Genomic DNA, 20,698 nt, shown 5'->3' on the forward strand with positions numbered 1-20,698 from the left:
ACTGTATGAAGTAGAAGGTGTTTAAAAATCAATAGCTGAACTCAAGCTATGAATACAGTTTGCAGGAGCAGCCCCTCTCCCTGAGAGGACTTGAAAGCAAACTCTATGTTTTGCTGCAGAAGAAGAAAAACGGGTGTGGATAATTCAGGGCCTGTCCTCCCCAGGAGCAAGAGCCAAAAGGGCAAAGTGTAAAATACCAACTGATAAAAGGAGAGACCAGAGAGAAGGAGAACGGAGTCACAGTCACACTCATCCACTCCAACAACTCTCTATCAGTGGGACTCATTAATTAAAACATCTCCTGTCCCCCTGTGGACCATCAGTACCTGAGACGAGGAGACCGTGAGTATTATACGAGACAGTGTTTAGAATGCACGTCACGTCTGCTTCACACATCTGTGTCTGACATGTGTCATCCAGATTGTCCCAGTTTTGTCCAGATGCAGCTTTAAAAACGGCTCAAATGCAGCATTAACACTATGATGGATGGATTATGTTGTTCTCTAATTTTGTAAACACAAAGAAATAAATCAAAAGCAAGAGATACAACTGCTGATAACAGAGGGATTATGTACATTTCATATGTTGTTAAAAGAAATTGTAATTTAATAAACGAACGCTTGAAACAGTGTACAAACTCTAAATTTGGGATATTTTTTTTTTCAACTCCCAAATAATTTTATTACCAGGCTAAAGGTGGTCAAGTGATAAAACATTATCTCTCACTTTCAACTTAAACCAAAAGTGAATGAAAACTTTAGGTTAATCAGCTCAGAATATTATAAACAACAAATAAACAAACCCTTTGACCTATGAACTTCTGCATGGTACAGGCAGACCAGCTTTACCACGTGTTTGTATTTTTTAGTTTAACTTACTATGACTGGTGATAACACCCTGCCTGTGGAAGAAGGCAGCAGGTAACCACAGTTCAAACCTCCTGACCCTCGTCTGTATTCATCCTGGTTCGTGCACTCCAGTTTAGGATTCAGGCGATTCTCTCCCCTCCTTGGGAACTCATTGGGAATATTAATACTTTGCATGAGGCAACCTGCCAGCAATGGGCATGTGACCTCATTTAATCTCTCAATTTGTAGTTCAAGATTCTCAAGTCTGCATTGTCAAACTTTGACAAAGGGTATGTTTGATCAAACTATGTGAAAGTTCCTGTAAAGGCCTGTAAGGTTTATGGTTGAAGCATGTTGTCCATCTGTTGACTGGACTCACTCATAACACCTGTCACTGAGGCGTCTCAGCCTATCAAAGGAAAAGCATCTGAATGTTCCTGCTGTAAATGATGAAGCATGGATTTACCAGGAGCGGAGCCGAATCTCCATCCAAACTGTTGAAAGCTAAAATGGGTCACATGGGGTTGTGTGCTCTCCTGTTTGAGTTCAAAGGGATCATAAAAAACTCTTGATTGTTCAGCGCCATTCTACGGTTGTCGTGACCTGGATAATAAACAACCTCCTATCATTCACTTATCACCAGATACCAAATCAGCTTCTAATACTGCCATTTATCACGAGCGTGAGACTAACCTACTCTGTATACGCGCAGGCGTGTTTGTGTGAATCCCAGCAGAAAACTGTTGCAGTTTGGTCCAGAGGGAGCCATGAGGTCCACAGAGGGACTGCATCACCGGAACATTAATCCCCTCGAATCAGACGAGAGCTCCAGTCCTGGTATAATGTGTTTTTGGTGGAGATGTTTGTATAATTACTGACAGGCATGAATACATTTCCGTTGGTTTTTAATTGGAATTCCATCATAATGAAGGATTTCATATCTTGAAGGATTCCTGCGTTTCTTATGAAGCACAACGTGAACAGATTAGAAAGATTTGAATGTGGTGTTGGGCCTGAACAGTGAGCAGAGCTTTCTCTCTCTTGATTTATCTAACCAGGAAGAAAAAGGTTGAAGGCTCGTCTGACTGCAGTGCAGAAGTCATTTCACAAAGAACGTGTCAAACAAGAATCAGAATCGATTTCAACTATTTCAGAGCTATGAATGATTTCGATACTTACTTACGAACCTATGGTGTGTCAAGGGTGTCTTACGTATGAGGGGCCGTCAAGGGCATAATTCAGAATAAATGCTTTCACAAACACTACAGCAATGTTATACTCTCACAAACACAACTGAAAAGCTCTCTCACACACAACTGAAATGTTCTCATACAGACTACTGAACATTTCAGTAGTGTGTGCGGACTTTTCAATTTCAAAAGTGTGTGTGCGGACTTCTCAGTAGTGTATTTATTCGGAATTATGTTCTTGACGGCCCCTCATGAATAAATGTGCTTTTAAATCAAATCTCTCTCTCTCTCTCTCTCTCTCTCTCTCTCTCTCTCTCTCTCTCTCTCTCTCTCTCTCTCTCTCTCTCTCTCTCTCTCTCTCTCTCTCTCTCTCACCCTTTTGTACTTTGCTCCACCCATGTTATTATTGGACATGCACCCACTAGTCTACTCTTATAAAGCACAAGATGAAAATATTTTAGCTTTTTTTTTTAATTCCTGTTTTTGCAGAAGTTGAGCCAAATGTGAAATTACCATTTATGTCAACTAAGTCTTGTCTTACATATTCCTTGCTTTTTTACTTCATACAAACAATTGTAAATACAGTGTGATGTAGTGGTGATGCCATTGTTACTCTTCTCTTCTACAGTCTGGGCCCATGTGCAAGAAGATGATCAAAGACAGTGGCAGAATAAAGCACAGGTAATTCATATTGTCCCACCTCTTCCTCATTCAGTGGAAAGAGTGAATAAAGACACTGAGGTCTTACTGGGTAAACAGGATACAGCTCAAAATGACTTCTTTAAAGTATGCACTTGTGCTTTCCTTTATGTGTGCAGTATGTATTATATGAACAAACAGAGAAAGTCATAACCCAAAGAGGCTAAAACAAACATCGTTTCTGTGTTTCCTGCTGCAGAAAGTGAAGGTGAAAATCCTGGACCAGGTCCAGGGTCAACTAAGTCATTTACTGGATGAAGCTCTGACTGAGTCCGTCCAGCTTTTCACCCAAATCCAGCCAGCAGTAAATGGAAAGGTGACAAAAAATCTCCCATCCAGGTGAGGAGGAGAAGGAGACAGACATACTAGTCACTGAACCAGGAGACATGTTGTTCCTTTGTAAGTGAATGCATTCTTGGTGCCATTTGTTTCAGATCTCATAGAATGAATGACGGCAAAGTTTTCATGGCCAGACCATCATTGTTGGAGTAAGTCTGAAAATCTGCCTCTATTTCTGCTTCAGAAAATATAATTCATGTGAGGTGCAGACCAGCATAGGCTTATATGAAGGGGGAGCAAATAACCACTGATAAGGATCTTCAAATGATTTTCCTGATTAATTTACTTTGGTTCATAAAATGTCAGCAGACAGAGAAAAACAACAATTGCGGTTTGTCAAGGGGACATGTTCAAATGGGTTCATTATTCATTATTATGTAGAACAAAGAAGAGCTGCAAATACTGGCCTTTTTGTTCAAAATACTTGATAATTACAGTGAATAAGTTTGATTTCCTCACATTAATTAATTAGATTAATTAATTTCTCTGATGGAACTTCCTTAAGGGATAAATAAAGTTATACTCTATTAAATTAACTGATCAGTCAACTAATATGGATGGATTTCCTAACTAATGTGATTCCAATGTAATACACTTCATCCTCCATGCTGACTGACCAGGAGCTATCTATACATCCATCCGTCTTCAACCGCTTATCCGGGGCCGGGTCGCCGGGGCAACAATCTCAGGAGGGATGGCCATACTTTCCTCTCCCCAGACACCTCTGTCAGCTCCTCCAGGGGGATCTTGAGGCGTTCTCAGGCCAGCCAAGAGACATAGTCCCTCCAGCATGTCCTAGGTCTTCCCCGAGGCCTCCTCCCTGTAGGACATTTCTGGAACACCTCCCCAGGGAGGCGTCCAGGAGGCATCCGGAACAGATGCCTGACCCACCTCAGCTGGCTCCGCTCAAGGCAGAGGAGCAGCGGCTCTACTCCGAGCTCCTCCCTGGTGTCTGAGATCCTCACCCTATCCCTAAGGGTGCACCCAGCCACTCTACAGAGGAAACTCAATTCAAGATAGCAGGATAGCAGAGATGCACCTGAACACAATGCAGAGATGTTTTATGGTAGCATTAATTCAATGTCCGTTTCTGTGTCTGCTCCTCCTCTTCAGTGAACTGTTTGAGATCAGCCACATCAGGACTATCTACCACATGTTTGTCGCCGTCTTCCTCGTCTTCTGTTTGAGCACGCTGACAGTCGACTACATCGACCAGGGCAGGTCTGTGACTCTGACATTATACCCCAAGACACTTCTGACTCCTCTTATCTTCTGATTTCTCCTCCTTTCCCTCACTCTCTACTCGTCTGGCAGCAGAAAGATAGAGCAATCAATCCCGTGGAGTATTTCTCGATTTGGCTGCTGTTGAAAAGCAGGGTTTAACCCTTGTGTTTCTCCTTGAGAGAGCCAGCAGGCATAAGCTCATCATGAGTAAATTAAACAGCACAGTCACCTCTCCTGGGAATTGATTTTAACAAGAATAAATCAATGATATGAAAAATAAGGAAGTCACACTTGCTGTTTTGATTTAACAAATCCTTTGGCATCCCTCTGGCTATTTAAAATCTATTATTATTGCCAGTGGGGTATTTTACGATGACCGAAAGCAATGGCGCAATTCTACTCCTCACAGTTCTACGATGTCTGTCATGTCATACTTTAACATTATTAAAATGGTTATGCAAAACCCTGTGTGCAGGAGAAATAGACAACAATGAAAAAAGCTCAGAATTACTCACTTGCCGTATTTAATGTTACATTTTGCATTATTCTTAAGTTAACATGTATTGGTTGACAATACATGTATCATATCTAACATTATGATCATATCTGACATTTGTATGCAACCTTAGGTTGGTCTTGGAGTTTGACTTGCTGTGGTTTGCCTTTGGGAAGCTGGGGACGGTCACCTGGGCCTGGGTGGTGATGTTTGCCTACACCTTGCTGGTTCCCTACTACACTCTGCGGTTCTGGGGATCTTTGTACCACAGAGTCTCTTACAAGATCGGGCTGTCCCTCAGCATGGGACTCATGCTGTCTGCTGTGCAGACCTACGTCCTGGGGCAGTTCCCCATATATCTGGTGGTGCACTACCAGCTGCCGCCGGCCTCACGGTTCATTGTGATCCTGGAGCAGGTGAGTGTGTGTGTTTCAAGAGTCAATTGTTTTAATTGATGCATAAGTGCAAATGTTTTGTGAATGTCACGGAGCATATTACCTATCCTCCATCAAAGAGAATGAACTTGTTGCACAACTACACAACTGACTTCTGACTTTGACTGTCTCAACGCTGCTGGGTGAAAATGTTATCTTTGTTATACAACAAAATCTGCTACGTTATAGAAATGTTCTGCGAAGGATGCGCTGGTCTCAACTCTTAGTCATAGTCATAGTCAACTTTATTGTCAAATGTACCATATATGCACGATATACAGCACATATCTTAGTAGGGATTTTAAGATTCATTTTGTTTGTTTGTTAGATAATATTTTTACCGCAGCGGTATCAGTATTTACTAGGCCCAGATTTACTAGATCTTTCCTTAAAATTGTATATATGTACAGTGAGTTTACAACACATTCATCAGTGAGTCTGATGTTATACCAATGAATAAAATCAGTACACACTGCATGCATTGACACATGGGAGTAACCTTGCTTGATTTATCATTATTCAGTAAAGATGAATTAATTATTTTGGTGACTCTCATGGACGCCTTCAGTCTTTTGCAGTTCTCAGATGTATCAAAAGTATTGCAGCATATAATATTATCTGATATATTTCTGCACTACTGCTCCATGTAGCAAAGGGAATAAGACAGTTCAGACAGCTTATCTAGATTCCAACAACATACACATTAAACTTCTCTTTGTGGAACATACAGAATATCACTTATATCCTGTTAAATATGACACTATCAACTTTATAGGAAAAACTAAGACCCTTTAACTTCATCGTACAGAATCATAGCTGTACAGACACAACAGTATCAAACCTAAAATTTTCATTTAGTAATGAGTGAAAATTCTCAAAAATGACTAAAAAAATTATACTCTACTTAACTCCTTTATGTTGTGAGAGACAAGAAAAAGAGACGTACATTAGTGACACAGACAGTGGTTGTTCACATCTTGACTGGTACCGTTGTTCTACAGTCGTCCGCCACACACAATAACTACATCAATTTTCCCCAGATTCGATTCCTGATGAAGAGCTACTCGTTCATCAGAGAGACTACCCCTGTAGTTATGAAGAATACCCCAAAGGAAGGTACTGTATTGTTTTCATGTCAGGTGGATTTATTCCTCAGGCAGTATAATTACTCAATGGGACACTCTGAGACAGCAGAGAAAAATGGCTGAAACACACCTCCCTGTGTTAGTAGAAAATGATTCATGCTGAAGTTAGCACCAACCACAAATACACACACGCATACGGATATTATGGGAGCACAAAGTGTCACCACCTGTTTTCAACAAAACAGGTTCTAGAGAAGGAGGTGAGGCAGCTAAACCGCTCTACCTTTCAAAATAAGTTTAGTGGTGCTGCAGTTGGGTTTTCAAATTTTTGTATTTGTTTGTCAGTCAGTCAGTCATCTTCAGATTACCACCGCAGCGGGTCACGGGGAGCCGCAGCCTATCTCGGCAGCATAGGGAGTGAGGCGGGGGACACTCCGGGCACGACGCCAGTGCACCGCTGAGCCACACACAAAGACATACAACCACGCACACACACACTCATTCCTACGGACAATTTGGAACGTCCAATCAACCTGAAGCGCATGCTTTTGGAGGTGGGAGGAAGCCGGAGAGAGAACCCACGCAGACACGGGGAGAGCATGCAAACTCCGCACAGTACGGGACTCGAACCCGGGTCCACAGTGTTGTGAGGCAGCAGCGCTAACCACTGTGCCACCGTGCCGCCTGGTGTATTTTACTGTATTTTTCAACATTAATTTATTTTTTTTGGACATGTTAATAAAACAATTTCACACCTTCATCACATTTACAACATCAACTACAACATCCGAAAAAAAAGGGCTGACGGGTAGAAGCCAATAGGCTTGTGAAATTCCATCCCCCAGAATCAACAAACATCGCTCTCATTACAATATGTTGTCTACAAGCTCAGACATTAAATGTTTTCAACCAGTTCATTCATTGAATTTTGACAGACGTTCATACTCTTATCCACTTACAGATATTAGCTGTGGTGGGGTTTCGTTTTTCTTAAGGACAGGAGACAGTGTAAAATACAAGATATTTATTTGTCAATTCAAATCATGTATAGGTTGAGTAGCAGTACAATAATATCATCAAAAGGTTGAGTATGAGTCCAATAACATCATCGATGATATTGACAGACAGACAGGTTCAACAAACAGACAAGTTCAACAAATACTTATCTAAGCATGATGAGAGTTCTGGGGACAATGAAAAAATCCTCCAGTGTGTTGTTGCAGAGTACTCTGGGTACAGGAAAAACTTCAAGTACAAACTAAAAAATGGATCACATCTCTTTTTATACTCTAAAGGCGTAACTATTGGAGGTGCGAATCAGTTGTTTAACTTCATTCCCTCTGCTCTCCACTAATCTTTCCCCCAGTTTCAGTAGGTACATCATGACCTCAAGAAGTTAGCAGAGACATCTAGTCGACAGTTTCACATGGCTGATGACATAACCTAATCAGTCACGCGGACATTTAGTGCATAAAAATTATTAAAAGATACTGACATTTACGCAAACACTTCTAAAAACAGATTACATTCTTGCAGAATCTTTCATGACCTCGAGACTTTCTCCCAAGTGCTGAAAGATTTGACACACACACTCTACATTTTTGGGTCAAGAAATGATATTATTTTATTATATTATTATATTATTTTATTGTATTATTTTATTGTATTAAAAACTTTCCACCACATAGCCTTTGTCCCAGATACAACCTAGAGCACAACCGTGTTTACATTCTTCCTAGGAACACAAGGTTTGTTAACATTATGGATAGTCAAAGCAAGAAGGTGACCTTGCCAGTGTTCTCCACAGGAATATAATGATCATAGTAACCTCATAGTAACCTTTCAGCGGACAAACAGTGTTTATCAAAGAATTAGCCAGTTTGTCACAGACACTTAAACAGTTTCATATTCCATTATATTGTCTACAGATATCAACATACTCTTTAAAGTCTCAAACTTAAAGGGACAGTAAAGTTTATTTTAAGTGACATATATGTTATTCATCATTATGAAAAATGGTTTTTCAACTGTTATATGGAATCCTTGACATGGCCATGGTGTAGAGCTCCCACTATTGAAGTTATTCTGTTGTACTGATCATTGGTATAATAACAACTATTGTCCATCTTTATTGCTCGTATGTCCCCAACTCCTCTGCACTCCTGATCATCATTGTTTTCTTCTGCTCCAGAGAAAGCCCCTTTGTTTTGATGAAGATCCTGCAGTTGTTCATCCAGGCTTTGTCGATCAGCCCATTCTTCTTTAGTTGTCAAGCTTTTTTAGCGACATCAGCATTCTCCTTTGTGAGATTCTCATTTATGTCGACATTTTTTCTCTTCAGTTTGAAGCCTTGTTTTGGAAGAGCAATTCTGTGTTTATGATTTCGGAATTTTATCAGCACTGCAGGTGGTCTCCTACCTCCAGATGGTAATGGGTAACATGTCTCAATCTGGTTCGGATCTATAGTTATCTCCAGATCCCTCAGTTGAGAAATCACTTGTTGCTCCACAGTCTTGATGTCAGCACTGTGCTCAGTTCCCTCTCCTCTTCCTCTGACCACAGCATGTGCGTAATTCCTCAGCTTGATTTTGATGCCAATGATGATCACATCATTTATACTGATGCTTTGTTCCAAATCATCCATTCTTTGTTGTCCCTGTTCTAAGACAACAATTCTTCAGTCTTTTTCATTTATGTCTTTCCGCACTTTCTTCATTTCGTCCTTCATTACTTCCATGGCGTCCAGCACTGGTTTAAGCTTTTCTTCCAACCTTTTATCAAAGTCACTCCTTAACTTATGAAAGTCGCTTTTTAACTGTTAAACTCTTTCATAGAAGAGACCATCGGGTCTAGTGTATCCTTCATATTTTTTCCCCTCCAATTTTCCTCTTCCTCTCGTCATTTTGCAGAGTTAGTATGAGTATAACATAGCCTGACTTTGACTCTACCAAACTCATAATCACAGGTGAAAGCCGTCTTTCTCACCATCGTCAGTGTTATGATAAAAATATGTAGTGTTGGATCCACAGCCAGGGGCTGCTAAGATATTGGTAATTCTAATCATGGTGTGAATGCAGTTTTCACAAATCAGGACTGAATTATTATTAAGCGTCACTTGTATTCATGAGAGAGTATTAAAGCTCCTCTGAAGTGCAGCTATTTTTGTCAAATCGATTAAAGCTCAGATACAGACAAGAACATAATGGCTTAACAATTTCATCATAAACTTATTGCTATTTAATGTGAAAAACAACCATTTGTAAATAGGACTCTGGAATGGCACAGGAAATCTCTACAGCTAGAAAGTAAATGTTGCTTCAAATGGTGATGAAAGAAATCACTTTTTATCAGAACTTTAGACATTTGATCATCTATTACAGTATTTTGAACCAAAAGTTTTCTTTAAAATTAATTGCGCTAAATTGTGTTTGCTTTTCAGGACTAAGTCCCACATTCCCAACGTTATCCAGTTATCTGTACTTCCTCTTCTGTCCAACGCTCATCTACAGGGAATCATATCCGAGGTGAAACACACCCCTCTGGCCTGGAACCCATCTTTCACTCGCATGATAATTACTGTATAGTCCATCAACATGCTATCCCTGTGAAAATCACCATAAACTAAATCATCCAAGGATTTGAAGAAAATCATTTGCATTTAATGCAGCTCCCGATCCCTTACAAAGCATCCTACCAAACAGAAATATGAATTTAGGTTAAATGGTCCAAGGCATCTTCATGTTGAAGCAAGGAGCTAGCTTCATGTTGAAGTGTTAGTGAAGCAGCATGGACTGTTACAGTCCATGCTGCTTCACTAACACACTATCATTCTAGAACATTTAAACACAACATAGATATTTTCAGTCAAAAAAGCTAGTGTCACATCATGCATGATTGTGTAGATATGTTAAACTACTACAGTGTTTCACATTCTTTACAGTTCACACCCCATGTTTATTAGTGTTGACATATTTTGTCAATTCTCCACAGGAACTCCCACATAAGATGGAGATATGTTGGCGTCACAGTTGGTATGGTGAGATGAGACTCTATTTGGTTTGTTGAGTTCATTTTCATTATCTTTATCTCTGTGTTAACAAAGTCGATTGAATTTGAAGCTTGAAGACGTATCGCCTCTCACCGAAGAGCCTCCGTCTCTGGGTTTTGGTGGGATGACAGAGGACACTAACAATCCCATTGCTGATTTTTCTAAAGTCCAGTGACTCCTTTCAACATAGAAATCTACTAGGACCCAGAGGACTAACAATGCCAGTGTAATTTTATTTATATGTGCTTTATATTTATTCATTTACATGTTACTGGTCATTCTGTAGATCTTGGGATGTCTGTTTTACGGCTACTTTATCCTGGTCCGTCTTTGCGTGCCCATTATCAGACCAGAGACCAACCAGCCTTTCACCAAACGAGCATTTGTTCTGACAGTGTTCAACTCAATTCTACCAGGTAGTGTAAACTTTGTTCTCCAACTATTTAAAACATGTTTTCCGGAAGCTATGAAGGGAATATTAAGAGGAAGTTGTGTGCAAAACAAGCCTAGAAATCTGGACAACATCTCCAATATTTCTGCTTTTATAACCTCTATTATCTTGTCACTAGTTAATGTATCACTTAATGTGGTAAAAGAGGCCTCCAGAGATTGTAAGTGTGATAAGATTGAAGAAGTTAGTATGCAATCAGATGCTCCTTTCAAGACGGATGTGTTTATAACTCTCCTTATGTGAATAGCTTATTAAGTAAGAAGCGATATGAGGGCATCAGTGTCAAGTTTCCCTGATGTGAAGCTGGAGCAATGCCCAGAATAAAAGTCTTCGTCCTCCCCTCCTCCTCCTCTCTTTGTCTGTCCTACAGGTATAATGCTCCTGCTGCTGTGTTTCTTTGCATTCCTGCACTGCTGGCTCAACCTCTTTGGGGAGCTGCTGCGTTTTGCTGACAGGATGTTTTACAAGGTGAATGTTGCAAATGATTCTGAATGCCATCAACATGAATGTTACAAATTATTCTGAATGCCATAAACCCTCCTGTAAGCACATTATTTCAGACATGCTCACCTGGGATGGTAAAACGGCTGATAAATGATTGAAGCCAGGGGGCAGGATGATCCCAGAGTCGTTTGATCCAGTTTTCTATGCAACAATTCTGTACAAGAGACAAACACATGAGGCTCCTGGCCAATTCTCCTCACATTTGGTGTTCACGGGACTGCTTGACTAGAAATATTTTTAAATAAAGTTTAATATTTTTTTGATTTTGTGTAGAAATAGTCAAACAAAATTTTAAGCACATTTTCTTTTCCTGAAATTTTTTTGAAAGTAGATTATGATCTGATTGGCAAAAATATTTATTCTATAACTCCGGTCTAGTCTCCACTCTGTTCCCATGTTTATCCACACATTCATTATGCCTTATTGATTTCTAGGACTGGTGGAATTCAACATCTTTCACCAACTACTACCGAACCTGGAATGTGGTGGTTCATGACTGGCTCTATTACTATGGATACAGGGATTTCCTCTGGGTGAGAACAGTGATGCCATCCCTCCAACCACTTTCTTGTAGACGAGTCGATTGCAATCGTCTCCTCTACAGCTTCTTAGCCAGCTAACGGTTCACAGATCTGTTGGAGCCTATCTCTGCTGGCTAAAGGCAAAAGACGCAGTACACCCCGGACAAGACGCCAGGTCATTGTGGCGCCACACATAAGACAAACAACCACTCACGAACACATCTACAGACAATTTTGCAGTGACCAATTCACCAAAGCTGCATGTTTTTGGAGGTGGGTGGAAGCCAGAGAACCCAGAGAGAACCCAGGCAGACATGGGTAGAACACACACACTCCATAAAGAAACGGATGGAACATGCGACCTTCTTGCCCTGAGGGAACAAAGCTATCCACTGTGTCTCTATGAAGAGTGAGCCCAATATAGTAAACAGACATTAATATCTCTTATTCTTTTCCTTTCGGCTTTTCCCTTCAGGGGTCGCCACAGCAAATCAATTGCCTCCATCTAGCCCTGTCCTTTGCATCCTCTTCTCTCACACCAACTACCTTCATGTCCTCCCTCATTACATCCATAAACCTCCTCTTTGGTCTTCCTCTAGGCCTCCTGCTTGGCAGTTCAAAACTCAGCATCCTTCTACCAATATATTCACTATCTCTCCTCTGGACATGTCCAAACCATCTCAATCTGGCCTCTCTGACTTTATCTCCAAACCTCTCACATGTGCTGTCCCTCTGATGTACTCATTCCTGATCCTATCCTTCCTGGTCACTCCCAAAGAGAACCTTAGCATCTTCATCTCTGCTACCTCCAGCTCTGCCTCCTGTCTTTTCCTCAGTGATGCTGTCTCTAGACCAAACAACGTTTCTGGTCTATCCACAGTTTTGTACACCTTTCCTTTCATTTTAGCTGAAACTCTTCTATCACACATCACACCTGACACTTTTCTCCACCCGTTCCATCCTGCCTGTACACGCTTCTTCACCTCTTTTCCACACTCTCCATTGCTCTGGACTGTTGACCCTAAGTACTTAAAATCCTCCACCTTCTTGATCTCTTCTCCCTGTAACCTCACTCTTCCACTTGGGTCCCTCTCATTCACACACATGTACTCTGTCTTACTGCGGCTAACCTTCATTCCTCTCCTTTCCAGGACAAACCTCCACTTCTCTAGCTTCTCCTCCACCTGTTCCCTGCTCTCACTACAGATCACAATGTAATCTGCAAACATCATAGTCCATGGAGATTCCTGTCTAACCTCGTCTGTCAGCCTGTCCATCACCATAGCGTACAAGAAGGGGCTCAGAGCTGATCCCTGATGCAGTCCCACCTCCACCTTGAACTCCTCTGTCACACCTACAGCACACCTCACCACTGTCTTACAGTCCTCATACATGTCCTGTACCGCTCTAACATACTCCAGACTTCCTCATACAATACCACAGTTCCTCTCTGAGCATCATGTCATAAGCTTTCTCCAGATTTGCAAAAGCACAATGCAGCTCCCTCAGGCCTTCTCTGTACTTCTTTATCAACATCCTCAAAGCAAACATGGCATCTGTAGTACTCTATTTGGCATGAAACCACACTGCTGCTCACAAATGTTCACTTCTGTCCTTAGTCTAGCTTCAACTACTCTTTCCCATAACTTCATCGTATGGCTCATCAGCTTTATTCCTCTGTAGTTACCACAACTCTGCACATCTCCCTTGTTCTTAAAAATGGGCACCAGCACACTTCTCCTCCATTCCTCAGGCATCTTCTCACTATCTAAGATCCTGTTGAACAACCCAGTCAGAAACTCTACTGCCACCTCTCCTAGACACTTCCAAACCTCTACAGGTATGTCATCAGAACCGACTGCCTTTCCACTCTTCATCCTCTTCAATGCCCTCCTCACTTCCTCCTGACTAATCTTTGCTACATCCTGGTCCACAACAGTCACCTCTTCTAGTCTTTGTTCTCTCTCATTTTCCACGTTCATCCACTCTTCAAAGTACTCTTTCCATCTTCCCATCACACTACTGGCACCTGTCAATAGACTTCCGTCCCTATCCTTAATCACCCTAACCTGCTGCACGTCCTTCCCATCTCTATCTCTCTGTCTTGCCAACCGGTATAGATCAGTCTGTCCCTCCTTACTGTCCAACCTAGCATACAAGTCATCATAAGCCCCTTGTTTGGCCTTTGCTCCCTCTACCTTCACCTTACGCTGCATCTCCCTGTACTCCTGTCTACTCTCCTCAGTCCTCTCAGTGTCCCACTTCTTCTTAGCTAACCTCTTTCTCTGTATACACTCCTGTACCTCCTCATTCCACCACCAAGTCTTCTTATCTACTTTCTTTCCAGATGACACACCAAGTACTCTCCTACCTGTCTCCCTAATCACATTAGCTGTAGTTGTCCAGTCATCTGGAAGCACCTCCTGACCACCCAGAGCCTGTCTTAACTCCTTCCTAAAAGTCATGCAACACTCTTCCTTTTTTACCTTCCACCATTTCGTCTGCTGCTCTGCCTTTTCCCTCTTCATCTTCCTCACCACCAGAATCATCCTACACACCACCATCCTATGCTGTTTGGCTACACTCTCGCCTACCACTACTTTGTGGTCACTGATCTCCTTCAGATTACACCGTCTACACAAGATGTAGTCTACCTGTGTGCTCCTACCACCACTCTTATAGGTCACCCTATGTTCCTTGCCTCTTCTGGAAGAAAGTATTCACAACAGCCATTTCCATCCTTTTTGCAAAGTCAACCACCATCTGTCCTTCTGTGTTCCTCTCCTGGATACCAAACCTGCCCATCACTTCCTCAACACCTCTGTTACCTGCACCAACATGTCCATTGAAGTCTGCACCAATGACAACTCTCTCACTTCTATGCATGCTCTGCATCACTTCATCAAAGTCCGACCAGAATTTCTCCTTCTCCTTCAGCTCACATCCTACCTGTGGAGCATACCCATTAACAACATTGAACATCACACCTTCTATTTCTAGCTTCAGACTCATCACTCTATCCGACACTCTTTTTACCTCCAGGACATTCCTAACAAACTCCTCCTTCAAGATAACTCCTACTCCATTTCTCTTCCTATCTACACCATGATAGAACAACTTGAACCCTGCTCCTAAACTTCTAGTCTTGCTACCTTTCCACCTGGTCTCCTGGACACACAGTATGTCTACCTTCCTTCTCTGCATCATGTCAACTAACTCTCTACCTTTTCCTGTCATAGTTCCAACATTCAACGTCCCTACTCTTAGTCCTATACCCTTGGCGCTTCCCTTCTCTTTCTTCGTGCGAACGCACTTTCCTCCTCTCTTTCTTCGACAGACAGTAATGTCTCACTAGACTTTATACCTCCTCTAAAACCCAGGAATCCACTTTGATTCAATTAAGACAAACAGAAACTCCTTTTAACCAAAATCTATAGGAGAAGAAGACGAATTATACTTTAATCATCCCTGTAGGCGAACTATCACACACACACACACACACACACACACACACACACACACACACACACACACACACACACACACAAGTGGCAGCCACATAGTTCCCAGGGAATAGCTTTGGGGGGGGGGGGGGTTTGCTCAAGGGCACCTCTGCAGTGCTCAGGAGGTGAACTTGCCCCTATTTGGATTCACACCAAATGATGCTCTCATGAAAAATATCCTGGATTCATTGCTGTATTTGGATCAGTACCACAATTTAATGAAGTCTCTATTGGCCCCAGTCCTCCATCCTCCCATCAAGATTAATTTAATTTGTTCAGTAGGTTTTTTTTTTGCTGCTTACAAGAAACAGACCCATTTGAAAACAATATGCCTGTGGGTTTAACCTGTGTTTCCACTGCAGCATGTCACCCGATGAAGTGCGTGTGGTAGTTTAACAGTTGTCCTGCAATTGCGACCCGTATTTCCCGCTGAGCTGACCCGGCCTCTGAACTCTGATCCAAGCTATCCCTCTTCTTTCTGATCCTTGCAGCTGTCGAAGAGGAGATTCCGAACAGCTGCAATGCTCTCCGTGTTTATCGTCTCTGCTGTTGTCCATGAGTACGCCTTGTCCATGGGCTTTGGCTTCTTCTGTCCCATCATGTTCTTTCTCTTTGCCTTCTTTGGAGGTGAGAGTTATGTTCATTATCTGGGGAACAATCTCCACAGAAAAAATACTGGCATCGGATTCTTTGACCTTGCTTTTAAAATAATGATGTGCCACAGAAATGCTATGTCTGAATTTTCTGTTCATTGCTTAAATATACAGAAATCCTCTCTTCCCCACTGCTTTCAAGTCTTCAGAGTTAAATCTGTAATTGTTCCCTTTCACAAGCAGTTTTAATAGGATCGACTCATTATATTTACAGAAAGTAGACTTGTGTATTATGTCCTTTTCCTCTGAGCTTCATCTGGCAATTATTCACAGCAGCTCACGCCTCAAAATTGGGCACACAAACCCCAGTTATAACATTCCCTTGTGTCTTCCTTCCTCAGTGGTGTTCAACTTCACCATGAATGACAAGCGGAAGAGCCCTGTGTTCAACGTTATCATGTGGATGTGTCTCTTCATCGGTCAGGGAGTCCAGGTGTGTCTGTATTGCCAGGAGTGGTACGCAAAGACACGATGCCCTCGGACAGGGGTACGTAACCTGCAGGCACTTTTCTTATTTTAGTTTGACTTAGTTAGTTTTCTGGCCTTTACCTGTAACATGAGTTTGATTTGATTGCAATAAAATCATAAAATGTGATTAAATTAAAATTAAGAAAATGAATTGTGTTTTCGCTCAGCTGGGCTGCACAACTCAAAATCTTTTATACAGACATAAGGCTGTACCATATGGAACAGCTTGAATGGGTTGTATTTATTACAGTGACATCATTGGAAGGGACTTTGACCACTGCGTCAAAGGAAAACTGTCCCATAGGTGACCGAACTTGATATATAAATAATATTATATCTCCAGGTTAAAAGAGTTTAACGTCAGGGACCTATGTCCAGATGAAGCTAAGATTTTTTTATGCATCCCAGCTTTGTGGTGTGTTCTCATTGCTGTTACCACACAGTGTCAACACACACAAGCGCAGAAACTTGTGTCAGAAGACAAAGCACATGACATACATTGAAGTGGGACAATCACATGCTGTAAGAGATGTACAAGAAATCTGACATGTATTTGACCCCTTATATAAAAAACCCAACTGTTTGAGGCCACAGACATGAAGAGGTCACGTGACAGATGTGCACAGAGGTACTTAACATACTGTACTTCTACTAAGAACTGCTGCATCTCTTCATGTGCAGCCAAAGCGTGTCTAAAGGAAGCAGCATCATTCATGGCTTAATGCAGATAAATGCTACCTAAAAATATAAGTGTCATTCCTGAAGTAACATTTCTACAGAATAATGAATGGACATTAAATTATACAAAGAACATAAATGAAAACACGATCACTAGGAGAAGGAGTAGAGATGTGTGAGTATTTAAACCACCTCCTCTACTTGGCGTCAGAAGGACAGTCTCCTGGAGTTGCTGACACCTCGGTCCTGGTCCTGCAGATGAACTGGACGTCCTCCAGTGTTGGAAGGATAAACAGCAGAATGATGGTCCGGGCATCTTGATGGACATCAGAGGGAGCAGGGAAGGACAAGTTGAAAGACATTGTGATATTGTTAGTGTAAAGACATCTTTTGGTGATTGTTTTGTATTGTTTTATTCAACTTTGATGTATTTCAAGTTTTATTTGTAGCGTCAGTTTTCATGTTATGAATAATTCATGATGTTTTTTTTAAATGCTGCATTAAAGTAATTGTTAAGTGTTAATATAAAATAGTACTGCAAACAAAGTGTTGCATATGAATCAACATGAATTGCCTTGTCGTGAAAGTGTCCATGCTTTGTGTGTCTGGATCAAACAGATGACAAACGTGTTTATCAAGGATCCTGTGGACAGACTCTTGACCTTTGGACAGCCTGACTGTTTGGCAGCTGTTACTAGTTTTTTGTCATAACAAAGGAAAACCACCTGCATTTCCTGTACAGAGAAAACTTTCCAGTGTACGTATGTCACAAGTTATAAGAGACATTATTTCTTAACAGATTATATATTTGTTATTCTGATTAAGCCCTCAGTTACTGTAAGGCCATCTTACATAAGCTAAAACATTCTGTTGATATTCTCCTCTTCCAGCAGTCACACATTTTTTATTTTTATTACTTGTAGAAAATATGTCACAGGCCAGTTAGCACGGCGCCTGGCTTTCAGTGTGTCGCATATTTAATCTGCTCGACGCTCAGGTATGTCAGACAGGTATGTTGGCCAATCCCATGACAGGCAGTGTTATCAGCCTCTCAGAAAGCCTCTGTAGGACTGAGTGTGTTCCTCTGATTTCAAACAGGAAGCAGAGGATTAACATCGCTTCTGTGTTTACGTTACTGATGTAATGCTCTGTAAACCGATATACTGTAATACCAGAGGAGCTCAGAGAGCTTTTAGAGGCAGAGTCAGCAGTAGGGTCGCATTTGATTGTTATGTTTGATACTTTCTTGCACAAGAATTGAATAGCTGTATCTTTTTTTTTTAGATGTTCTGCTGTTAAACGTTGTCTTTGTCTCTTATCTGACATACAGTACCTACCGTGAGGGATCTGAGTACATGTGCATGTTAACTCCATGTCTCTGTGGGTTCCCTCCAGATTCTCTGGCTTTCTCCCACCACCAAAAACTTGCAACAAAATTGTTGTGGATGTGAATGGTTGTTTGTCTTTCTGTCCGCTCCTGTGATGAATTGGCAACTGAAACCCTGCCTCTCAAAAGTCAGCCTGGGCCAAAAAAAAACAAAAACTCCAGAAGTTGAGTTAGCAGGAGACTACAGGTTCAACTCAACTAGTGGACACAGAAACTAGCTTTAGTTGTAAAACCCATAGGACCCTGTGACTATGTAAACTAAATTATGCAAATTAAAGCTAGAAAATGTTATTTCTTGAAAAGTTTGTCAAATGTAATCATCACATATACAGTAACAAAAGGGCGGTCACACACTTGATTTCACTGGCTGGGGTACGTGTCCATGTCAGCCATTAATAAGCCAGAAACAAGCTATAAGAACCAACAACATAAATTTGGAAAAAAATGATTGAAGTTTGAGACCATAGATCAAAAATGAGAGAAAAGACGCTAAATCGTCTGTGTAGTCAGCTACTCATCATCAGTGTGTTAATCAGTTACCCCATTGAAAATTGACCCACTGCTGAATTACAAATGCCAATAATTGCAAATCTTAGGACAAGTATGAAAACGAGCTGGAAGATCTAGCATGAAATGGAGTTTTTTATATTTGTCATGCAATCTAAATGATATAATAAATGAAGCAGTAACAATTAAACGGATAAAAGGAGAGCTATTGCACAAAACACAGAACTAATTTAAAAAATTTAATAGTTCCTCATTCAAACTACATAAAAAGAGTTGCTTAAAAGTGTTTTTGCCCTTCGTTTGTCATGGGGCTCATTTAAGCAGGAATGTCTCGACCCAATATCACCCACAGTGGTCGGCATCTCCAAAAAACAAGGCCCATTCTGCATGTTTACCTCTAAAAGTGTAACACAAAGTGCTGATAGTCAACTGGAAATGAAATGCAAACCTCTGCTTGGCTGATCCTCGTGTGGAAATCAAGTAAACCACAAGAAATATTTGGTTTTTTCATCCTATACAGATGGAAAATATGCACAAATAGCAGACAGAATGGATTACTTTCCTCCACACAATGTCCACACTACCCCGGCTGTCTGCAGTTTTCTGCAGACAGCCGATATGAAAATGCCAAGTTCCTGTCAAAGCAGAAGATATATAGTGATGTAAAAATGAGTGCAAGTGACTTTATAAATCCAGAGTGGTTTAATGGTTTATCAACCGGCATGTTTGCCAAAGCACCATAAGAAACAAACAGAGCATTGATCTGCCTTAAACATTTCATCGGCAGCAAGTTGCAATCAGAACAGTGGTTTTAAAGGAACTTAAGACAATCCAAACAAAACATAACACCTTCAATAAAGGGGTAGACTCAGCAGCAGCTCTCATACTTTGCATGCCATGTGTAACACTTTTTATAGCTGGCCATATTTCTCAGGGAACACACATTGAAATGAATCGAATGTTAGTCACACCAGCGGGGGGGGAAGGGCAGCAGGACACACTGCAGCTGTAAACGGGGATTAGAGGTGAACACGCAGACATGCACACGCTTCTATCAGAAATACCAGCCAGCGCCAACCTGCTGCTGCTGCTGTGTGTGTATGCGTGCAAGTGTGTAATCGTATGGCGGATGGGTATGTGAGGGGACCAAATCAGCTTTGAGAAGCTGATCTGGAACAAAGATGCTCTGGATGTGAGCAGAGCTACGATTTTATTGCCGAATGTTTGTGAACGACGTAAATAATCGAGGGTTGAAATAGCACAGGTTAGGAAGGATGGACAGATTTATCAAAAGCCAACAAGGAGGCACAAACCAACCAAACCGTAGCACAGCGCAGATAAATATAGAAAAGTGGGGGAATACAACCAGAACTAATCTTTCATGAACGTCACTCTCCTCCTCCTCTTTTCTACGTGTACCCTACTTTCAGAGAGCACACTCAAACAGCTAACTTTTTTGTGATATTCTCATTAGAATGGATTTTGCTGGTGTTAAGTGCACTATAAGTCAGCAGGGGTGACAGTAATAAGGGTGACAGAGACCACACAAGCCTAACAACTGTAGGTCGGGTTCAACACATCTGTCAGGTCAGATTACAGCACCACTCGGGGAATTTTCACCTCAGGGAAACATATTCTACACAACCATTTTTCTGTTTGTCAG

At 41.4% G+C, this 20,698-nt stretch overlaps 1 protein-coding gene across 2 annotated transcripts; it reads left to right on the forward strand.

Moving 5' to 3' along the window:
• The first annotated feature begins 230 nt into the window (after positions 1 to 230).
• On the forward strand, positions 231 to 19,228 carry soat2 (sterol O-acyltransferase 2). 2 transcript variants are annotated; one of them, XM_068315724.1, is made up of 16 exons: positions 231 to 342; positions 1,561 to 1,685; positions 2,667 to 2,719; positions 2,937 to 3,076; positions 3,172 to 3,225; positions 4,190 to 4,297; positions 4,930 to 5,212; positions 6,271 to 6,346; positions 9,755 to 9,839; positions 10,306 to 10,351; positions 10,650 to 10,779; positions 11,185 to 11,282; positions 11,753 to 11,851; positions 15,834 to 15,969; positions 16,337 to 16,482; positions 17,353 to 19,228. In XM_068315724.1, the coding sequence occupies exons 2-16, from the start codon at positions 1,616 to 1,618 to the stop codon at positions 17,401 to 17,403; spliced, it is 1,575 nt and encodes a 524-aa protein (XP_068171825.1). In that variant the 5' UTR covers positions 231 to 342; positions 1,561 to 1,615; the 3' UTR covers positions 17,404 to 19,228. The 2 variants fall into 2 exon arrangements, with proteins under 2 accessions (XP_068171825.1, XP_068171826.1); XM_068315725.1 differs by having other exon boundaries at positions 17,356 to 19,228.
• The last annotated feature ends 1,470 nt before the right edge of the window (positions 19,229 to 20,698 follow it).

The sequence above is a fragment of the Antennarius striatus genome, chromosome 5 (assembly GCF_040054535.1).
Source record: "Antennarius striatus isolate MH-2024 chromosome 5, ASM4005453v1, whole genome shotgun sequence".
NCBI classification, from domain to species: domain Eukaryota; kingdom Metazoa; phylum Chordata; class Actinopteri; order Lophiiformes; family Antennariidae; genus Antennarius; species Antennarius striatus.

What these genes read in the sequence shown, in the direction of transcription:
- soat2 (XM_068315724.1), top strand. Translation starts at nt 1,616, where the DNA reads ATGAGGTCCACAGAGGGACTGCATCACCGGAACATTAATCCCCTCGAA. An exon ending in GCCAGACCATCATTGTTGGA is followed by an intron (nt 3,226 to 4,189) that starts GTAAGTCTGAAA and finishes CCTCCTCTTCAG; the next exon opens with TGAACTGTTTGAGATCAGCC. An exon ending in TCTCTTTGCCTTCTTTGGAG is followed by an intron (nt 15,970 to 16,336) that starts GTGAGAGTTATG and finishes TTCCTTCCTCAG; the next exon opens with TGGTGTTCAACTTCACCATG.